Source organism: Eumetopias jubatus, unplaced genomic scaffold, assembly GCF_037043125.1.
Source record: "Eumetopias jubatus isolate StellerSeaLion01/CBP00866 unplaced genomic scaffold, mEumJub1_p1.0 scaffold_4, whole genome shotgun sequence".
NCBI classification, from domain to species: Eukaryota; Metazoa; Chordata; class Mammalia; order Carnivora; family Otariidae; genus Eumetopias; species Eumetopias jubatus.
This window is the reverse complement of record NW_028274810.1, coordinates 106530857-106539777: the sequence shown is the minus strand read 5'-3', so window position 1 is coordinate 106539777 and position 8921 is coordinate 106530857. Positions and strand designations below refer to the sequence as shown.

At 63.0% G+C, this 8921-nt stretch overlaps 1 protein-coding gene across 1 annotated transcript; it reads right to left on the bottom strand.

Moving 5' to 3' along the window:
- Positions 1–266: 266 nt before the first annotated feature.
- Positions 267–2314, bottom strand: FNDC10 (fibronectin type III domain containing 10). The gene has a single exon (XM_028108291.2). It carries the CDS (start codon positions 2312–2314, stop codon positions 1640–1642), a length of 675 nt encoding a protein of 224 aa, XP_027964092.2. The 3' UTR covers positions 267–1639.
- Positions 2315–8921: the final 6607 nt, after the last annotated feature.

The window sequence follows — 8921 nt, the reverse complement described above, 5'->3', positions numbered from 1 at the left end:
GGGGACCCTCCTGGAGCTGCCTAATTGCTGCATGTCACAGCTCAACTGGGTCACCCAGGAGACTGGGCTATTTCTAACTGCAGCAAATGCCGTCCCCACAGCCCCTACCCAACACAGCAGGCCCAGGAAAAGATGCTTTCTCAAGGTCTGAGGGTGGACAGAATTGCCTGTCCCTCTGCCTGAAACAGGGAAAAAGGGGCCCACTTCGCCCCCCCCCACCCTGTGCTCTTCCCTCCCCTCTCCCCAGTAAGCACACAAGACAGTGGTTTTGGTCTAAAATGATGGACATTTAGACATTGACGCCAGGCTCCTGCCTGACCAGCGCCATGCCAGGGCAGGCCAAGCAAAGACAGAGAGGTAGGGAGCGGGCACTGTGGGGGCACCAGCCAGGACCTGGGGTCGTTGGTGGCTGCCGGGAGGTGGGGTGGGGAGGGGTTAGCCACAGGGACTCCACAAGTGCCAGGTCCAAGATGGTCAGTCAGGGACTCACGGAGAGCCGAGTGCGCCTTACCCCTCCTGGTGATGCCAGGTCCCCGGCTCTGGCAGCAACCTTGGCCAGGGTGCTCAGGTCTTCCCAGGAAGGGACAAAGCCAGCCTTCAGTCCAGTGGGTAGCCGCATCACCAGCCAGATCCTGGGCTCCCGGCTGCCAACGCGAGTAAGGGGTGGGATGGTGCTGTCCATCGTGCTGTGGTTGAGGCTTGGGATCCGGACCACAGCGGCAAGGTGTCCTGGGCAACGCTGGCCTCAATCCTTCTGCTCTCTGGATACAACACTGTCGTCTGAGACGAGCCCTCTCCTCCCAGCCACTTGCCTGCACTCACCATGAAAATCCCTCATCAGAAGCAGCACCCACAAAAGAAAATGAAAGGCAGCCCTGGATAACTGCCAGCTTCCCCCAGTATCAGGGGACACTCGGCCCGGAACGCGACGACCGGAGGCTGGGTCCACCCGCCAGGCCACATCATGGTTCGCAGCATGTCAGACACCCAAGTAGGGAAACAACACCAGACGCTGCTTACCCACACTTGAGGCTCCTGCAAAGCTTGAAGGAGGGTTTCCCAGGAGGCTCTGGCCGGAAGCACACACAAGCCAGCCAGTGCCAGGGCCACAGACCCCCTCGGACAGCACTGGACAGGCGGTTGGCTCCCGCAGTGGGCCCAAGACACTAAGGCACGACGCTAATCTAAGCCCACTGGGGTGAGGTGGGGAGAGGACAGGCTCCAAGGGGCCTCCTCGAGTCGGCAAAGCACACAGTGACCAAGCAATGATGACAGCCTGTTTTTTCCAACTCGGCACAGACTGGAGGTGAAGGGTGATGGACCCAGGGATGCCAGTGGCTCTTGCTAGAAGGGGCTGTATGTCCTGGCGGCCCCTGTAAAGGCCTCTGGAAAGCAGGGAGAGCCCTGGACGAGGCTGGCACCCCTGTGCAGGCCCAAGGGTCAGTCCCGAGCTGGAGTCTGGGAGGCGGATGCCGGGCTAGGAAGGTCGTGCAGTGACTCCAAGGCCCTGGCGGGCCGGGGCCCTACCGGTCTCCAGCAGGCCCTGCGTGGAGATCCTAAGGAGGGAGCAGGAGCAAGGAGTGGGGAGCGGGCGCCAATCTCGGGCAGGCAGGGCCCCGGCGGGCCGCCGCCTGGTGCTTCAGGGCTGCCTGCGCAGGCCCGGGCGCCCGAAAGCCGGGTGCATGAGGTTCTCGGTGATGTAGGCCACGAGCAGGCAGATGACCACCAGCATGACGCAGATGGAGCCGCCTACCGCCGTCATGGCCACCACGATCTCCCGCATGCCGGCGGGCTCGGCAGCGAACTCCACGCACTCGGCGGGCCCGGCGGGCTCCGGGGCGGCGGCTCCGGCGGCGGGCTCGGCGCGCAGCGGCAGCGGCAGCGGCTGCAGGCACAGGCGGTAGCGCACGCCGTCGTGCACGTCGGGCAGCAGGTAGTCGCGGCAGGAGGCGCCGAGCAGCACGCGCTCGCACGGGAAGCGCGTGTAGGCGCCGCGCCACGAGCAGTTGAGCGCGAAGGCGCGCACGCGGCGCGCCTCGGCCGGCGCCAGGCGCCACTGCAGCAACACGCTGCGGTTGCGCAGGACGCTGGCGCGCAGCGAGCGGCCGGCAGAGGCGTGCGCCGCGCAGCCGGGCGCCTGGCAGCGGAAGCCGCGCGCGGGGCTGCGGAAGCACAGGCGCCCGCCGCCCGCCTCGGGGCCCTCGGGCAGCACCTTGTAGGGGCACCAGGGCGCGTCGGCCGCCGGCTCCCAGCCCGGCGGCGTCGGGGCGGCGGCGCAGGCAGCCAGCAGCAGCAGCAGCGGCGGGGCGCGCATCCTGCGGCTGGGCGGCGCGGCGGGGCGCGGGCTCGCGGGCGCGGCGGAGGGTCACGCGGGCCGCGCCGCCGCAGCCGCCGCCGCTCCCCGCGCTCCCCGGCGCGCCGCGCCCTCCGCCGCCGCCGCCGCCGCCGCCGCCGCCGCCGCCGCCGCCGCCGCCGCCCGCTCCGACCCGCCCCCGCGTCCCGTGCGCGCTAGGACCCGGCGTGGCGGCGGGGGCGGGGCCGCCCCGTGCCCCGCCCCCCTTAACCCTCGCCGGCCCGCGGGCCCGGGAGGGCGGATCGCGAAGGAGAGGGGACGGCCAGCGCGTGGGGCCGGGCAGGGTGGCGGTGCTGCAGGCCCCGCGCGCGCAGTCCACGCCGCCTGTCCCTTCTTTTGTCGCCGAGTGGGCGGATTCCCGCCCCTTCCTCGCCCCTGCCGGACCTCTCCTGAGGCCTTCCGGGGGACCGGGGCCCCAGTCGTGGCCCCCGAGGGCAGCCCCTCGACTTGCCCGTGGCCGTGGCTCCCGATAGGGAGGGGAGACAGCGGTCTGGAGCGCGCAGGACTCCGGGTCACTGTGTCCCGGGCCGCCCCCTCCCAGATCCGGGGTGGGGACCCAAAGTAAGGGTCGGTCTGCGCTGACGAGGAGAGGGGCGAGGACGGAAACTTTCCTTCGCCCGTTTAGAGACGGACAGCGCCCACATGGGAGGGGCGCCGGAGAGAGGAGGATTCCTTTGGTGAAAACTTGAATCGCTCTTCTCGTCCAAGAGCATCCTCTGCTCTGAGCAGCCCTTTACGCCTCTCTTCCCTTCACAGATACGGCCCTGGGCTAGCCCTCCCGATATCCCGCGAAGGGGGCGGGGCGGAACAAAAAGAACAGTCTCCCACAAGTTCACGTGGTGCGCCGACCGGGGAAGGAGGGACGCACACCCTTCTCCTTGTCTCTTGTCTTCAGGACCTGCCCAAGACCGCCCCGTCCCTCAGTACCACCCCTGCTCCTAGAGCACCGGGCTCTCAGGACACCCCTCCAGGGCCAGGGGTCCGCCTGACCCGACTGGACTTGACGCAGAAACACCTCAGGTGCGGGGGGTCCCGTCTCTGGCTGAGGGGGGCCACTCTGTGCCCTGGGCAGGGAGGTGAAGAGTGGACCCTGGCAGTTGTCCTGTGGGCCCTGGGTTCCGTGTAGCTCCTCCCAGGTGCGGTTTTCACGGGTTGGGGGGGGGGGCGGGGAACAGGACAGGGACTATGTAGCCTGCACAGATCGTTGAGTCCACACCCACGCCCAGCCTTACTAAGTCCTGGTCATCCCAAAAAATTCTGGGTCAGGTCAGCACCAGATGTCAAGGCCTCTACCAAAGCTGGAGGCTGAGGGTCAGAAGCCCTTTACCCAGGCCCAGCATGCCTCATTAGGGCCTAGAGGACCCTGACCCCAACACCCTTCAGTGTTGGGACCCTTTAGCTAGTTGGGACCCTGAATGGGGTCTCTGCAGGCCTCTCTGTACCTAGTGGGGAAGGGTTGGAGGTAAAGATTTGGGGAGGGGCACTCCCTGACCCTGACTTCTACCCCACTCTCAGGCCCAGAGATCCTGGGCTTAGACTCCTGCCCCAGCTTGGTGGGGGGACTTAAGAGCTTCCATAGGGATGCAAAAAGTGATGATGATTTAGGCACCCCATGTCCCTACCCTGAGCTCCCTGGGCCTCAGTTTTCAGTGGGAGCCTGAAACAACTGCATCTGCCCCAGGTGACAGGGTTGGGGAGAGGGGAGGCCCCATAGTGTCCAGTGGCCCAAATCACTACTCTGGCATCTCTGGACCTGAGGACCCCTGGATGGCCAGTCTGGCAGTCCACTCCAGAGAGAAGAGCCAGGCAGAAACAGGAGGACTGTTCAGGGTTTTGCAAAGCTGGCAAAGTAGAGATCCACTTAGATCTGGCCTGATGCCTCTCTGGGGAATCTGGTGCCTATACCCTGAGCCTGTTCGGAGGCTGAGGGCTCACCAGTGCGGAGCTTTTCCTGGTCAGGGCAACTCCTGGCCGGGTGGAAGGCCTTACCATGAGTTTGAGGGCTCTGCTGTCTGTCCCCCACTCCCTGCCATGTGGGCGTTTGCTCTCTCCAGGGCGTCTTGCCTACTGGGAGCACAGAGCAGGTGATGGTGGGGAGAGCTGTGCCCAGGTACCCCTGTGCAGGTTCTGTCGTGCTGCAGCAGGACTGGGGAGAAGAAAGCCTTTCTTCCCACGTGAGGGACCTGGGCTAATGAAGCAAAGGAAATGTCCTCAGAGACTGTGAGGGACTCCCCCACCCTTTACCCCACATCAGCCTCCATACTGGTCTCCACAGCTGTCCCTGCCAACGGCCAGTAGGGATACCTTCTCTGGTCCTACTGAGGCCCAGTGCCAGTGCTTGGCTCTTTGAGGGCCTGGAACCTGTGCCACCAGCCACAGCCCGAAGGGAATGTGGGAGGATTGGCACCCTTTCTCCTGGCGTCACAGAGACAGTCCTTCTCTGATCCTGGATCTAAGTCCTGAGAGCCTCCAGGGAGAGCCCCTTCAGCAGCCCCCTGCCCAGAAATATAAGGGCTAATGGGGATTACAGGAGCATCTGAGCCTGTTGTAATCTCTGCTCCATTAAGGGGAGGGGAGGAGGAGGTTGAGGGTTAGCACCCGCCTTTCCCAGGTAGCTGAATGTGGCGCTGGTGGCCTCCCTCCCACCAGAAAGGGCATGTGGGCAGGACTGCAAAGGTGAGGGCCCCCTGCACACCACTCAGCATGGACCACCTCCCCCGTGCAGAGAATGTGTGGTGCACTGCTCCAAGTTCCCACGCGCACCAGCAGCTTTTCCTTCATCCACCTCCTTCAGGATCCCAGAGGCGAGGTGGAGGTGGGCTGGAAGAGGGTGGAGGTGGGCTGGAAGAGGTGGCCCCCCACTTCTGCCTGGAGCCATCTTCCTGGGCAGTCCCACTGGGAACCAGAGGCAGGAGCCTGGGCCGTGCCGCACGGCTGGTGGCTGAGTGCTGGGGTGCCGCCAGGCTGACAGAAGAGAGGGAAGGCCCAGCCCGCTCGCCAAAGCTGACCCCAGGGCCCTCCTGCAGCATCATGGCCAGGGTGGTGCCCACTTGCTCCGCAACCGTTCCAACTTCCAGTACTAGTGACCCCTGTTTCTGGGAACCTCCTTTCTCCGTCCTCAGTCCATGGGGGTTTGGGTGGGGCTCACCCACCATTGCCCAGGGTTCGGCGGGGCCCCCAGGTCTTGGCCAGTGAGACCATTCGGTTCCTTGGCCTTGACGCCTTTGCTGAAGCTCACAGGGAAGAGGATTTCCCTGCTGGAGGGGTGGACTGCCCGCTGTTGCCTAAAGATGTTGTGTGGGAAGAGCTGGTCTGAGAATGAAGCCAACCCCTGAGAGGGGCAAGGAACCCGGCCAGAGTGTTTGCTCCAAACGTCCGGATCCAGCCTCGCCTGAAGCAAAGAATCCCCTGAACTTCAAAGTCACCAGAGCCAGGAAAACTTCTTTTGTGTAAACGTTGAAACACCCGCTTTCCAACTGTGGAAATTCAGAGTCCCACTGGACACATGACCTACGGGCCCTAAGTAGGCGCCACCAACCTTACCCACTTCCCCCACTCCCGCACCCTGACCCCTTCTCTTTCCTAGAACCCCCAGGTCACTCGCTCAGCCTGACGGGCCCTCCCTGCAGATCTGAGCATCTTCCCCCAGCCCCACCCCCACACCGTGGCGGGGGGGGGGGGGTCGGCTTGTCCCTCTCCTGCCCTGCCCCCCTCATGCTTACTCCCTCAGTCTCTCTGCCTCTCACTTGTTCTATCTCAAATAAAACCTTTTAAAAAGTCCATTCACTTTTTCACTTACAGATTTTTTTTTTAAATGACACTTCATACCATGAATATAAATAGAAGATGCCAGAAAAATAAATAGCAGACAGTCATCTTGTCCGGCTTGGATGCACCAGACTGACCTTAAAAAGGGTGTCCCCAGGGGGCGCCCAGGTGGCCCAGCTGGTTAAGCATCGACTCTTGGTTTTGGCTCAGGGTCCTGATCTCAGGGTGGTGGGATCAAGGCCCGCCTCAGGCTCCCCACTCAGCGCAGAGTCTGCTTGGGACTCTTTCTCCCTCTCCCTCTGCCCCTCCCTGTGCTCGCTCGCTCTCTCTCAAATAAATACAAAAAATTATTTATTTATTTATTTGACAGAGAGAGACACAGCGAGAGAAGGAACACAAGCAGGGGGAGTGGCAGAGGGAGAAGCAGGCTTCCTGCTGATCAGGGAGCCCGATGTGGGGCTGGATCCCAGGACCCTGGGATCATAACCTGAGCCAAAGGTGGATGCTTAATGACTGAGCCACCCAGGTGCTCCCCAAAAATACAAATTTTTTTTAAAGATTTTATTTATTTATTTGAGAGAGAGAGAATGAGAGAGAGAGCACGAGAGGGAAGAGGGTCAGAGGGAGAAGCAGACTCCCCGCTGAGCAGGGAGCCCGACATGGGACTCGATCCCGGGACTCCAGGATCATGACCTGAGCTGAAGGCAGTCGCCCAACCAACTGAGCCACCCAGGTGCCCAAAAATACAAATTTTTAAAAGACTATTTGAGAGAGAGAGAGAGTGCGAGGGCACAAGCAGGGGGAGGGGCAGAGGGAGAAGCAGACTCCCCATTGAGCAGGAAGCCCCATGTGGGGCTTGATCGCAGGACCCTAGGACCACAACCCAAGCCAAAGGCAGACGCTTAACTGACTGAACCACCCATGAACCCCTAAATAAATCTTTAAAAAAAAGGGTGTCCCCACCCCCATCTCTACACCCCCAATGCTGCCCATCCCTTTGCTGCATGCAGCCTGAGAGCCTCCCAGGCCTGCCCCAGAGCCTGCTGGGCCAAGGCCACCCATGGGATCTCTTTAGTTGCCACTCTTACCTGGGGAGGGAGCCTCCAGGTGAACCCACCCAGGTCACATCCTGGCTGCCCGGGGTTGGTGTCTGTCTCCTGCGCAGAGTGGGGGCCCAGCCCTCATGGTCCCCTGCCTAAACTCCAGGGCCTGTCAGAAATGCTTCTGCCCATCGGGACAGCCAGACCAGCCTGAAGTGACAACTTCCTGGGACCGAACCCCACCCCGGGGGGTGGGGCTTGCAGACAAGGCCTTCACCCTGGCCAGGGCCTGGAGAGAGCCACGGGCCTCCCTGAGGCGGGCATTGGGCCTGCTGGGACGGGGAGCACGGAGACATAGGGACCTGGGCTGGCTGCTCTTCAGGCTCGGTGAGGGCAGCGGCTGCCCATGTCCACGGCCCCCACAGCCCTCTGGGCCTCCCCGGCACAGCAGTTTTGGTGTGTGGCACACACCACCCTCGGGACTCTGAGGACCACTGTCTCACTCCCTTTTTCCAGCGGCAGGGGACATCTTTCTCTTCTGGAGAAGCATGGCCCTGAGAGCTAACCTCTAGTCAAAGCCCAAGCACCAGGGCGGGACAGTGACCTTGGCGAGACGAGGGGTGGGCCCTGCACTGTGCGCCTCCCTGGGGAGGGCCCAGGACCCAAGTCAGGGCAGAGGGGCCTTTGGTGGGAGCCATACTCCATTCTGACTCAGGCTCCCAGAAGTCGGCAAAGCCTTCACCTCAAGGGGACAGCAGATCCCAGTTCCTCTCTGCGAGGTGGCCTCCCTCCACAAGAGCAGGACAGTGCACGTGCCTCGGCCACCACTGGAGACCGCGCCGTGGCCTGGGCATCTGCGCAGCCTGAGCTAGGTGAGGAGATGGTCTCCACGGCTCTCCCAATGTCCTGTGCCCAGCAGGCATCCACAGGAGGCATCAACGTGTGGGACAGGTGAACTTGGGAGAGGTGCCCCACAGACCCCAGGCCCAGGGCATGGTGGCCTCTAGTGGCCAACAGGGGTGGGGGGGTGTGTGTGCAGAGAGAACACTTTCCGAACGGCTGCTCACGTTCCTGGATGCCAGGGCCCCAGGGCCAGTCCTCAGTGCCCGGGCCACCTCCGGGCCTGAGGCATGACTGTTTACAGCAACAACAGGTGCCCTGGTGCCTGATGATGCTCTGAGGTTGTGCCGTGCGAGCCTCTGCCCACCTCACCCATCACCTTTGCTTCTGCGTGGGAGGAAGCTGGTGCAGAGGGTGACCGCTCCTGCCACTGTCCCTGATGGGTGGGGGCAGACCAGCACCCCAGCCTGGACATAGCTGCTTCCGTGCTCCTCGTGGGTGGAGATGTGCTGGGCGTTTGCAAGCACCTCTCCAGGGCCGTATGTGCAGCAGGCTGGCATCTGTCGTCCCCACCACCCCCTAGTCCTGTTTTCTCACTTGTAGGGCAAGTCCCCACTTCCAGGGCCCTGTGGTCTGCCCAGCCCCGAACTCTGGGGTTTGGGTAGCTGCTTCAGGTTCCCAGCGACTTCGTGAGACATGGGCAGGTGGGAGCCTAGCACTTCGTGGAGCTTTAGGGGAGGAGTGCATATGCCTGAGGCTCCCAGGACATGCAGGAGCGTGAGCCTCACCTGTGACCCCAACCCCTTGTGCCCGAGTGCAGGCAGCCAAGAACCAGCAGTGTGAGGGGGCAGCAACTGGGTCCAAAGGGCCACCTGACCACCAGCTGGGCAAGCAGGCAGATGCCCCCCAGTGCAGAAGGG

Bases quoted from the DNA above. Each gene is read 5' to 3' on its own strand.
- FNDC10 (XM_028108291.2), bottom strand. From the start codon at position 2,314: ATGCGCGCCCCGCCGCTGCTGCTGCTGCTGGCTGCCTGCGCCGCCGCC.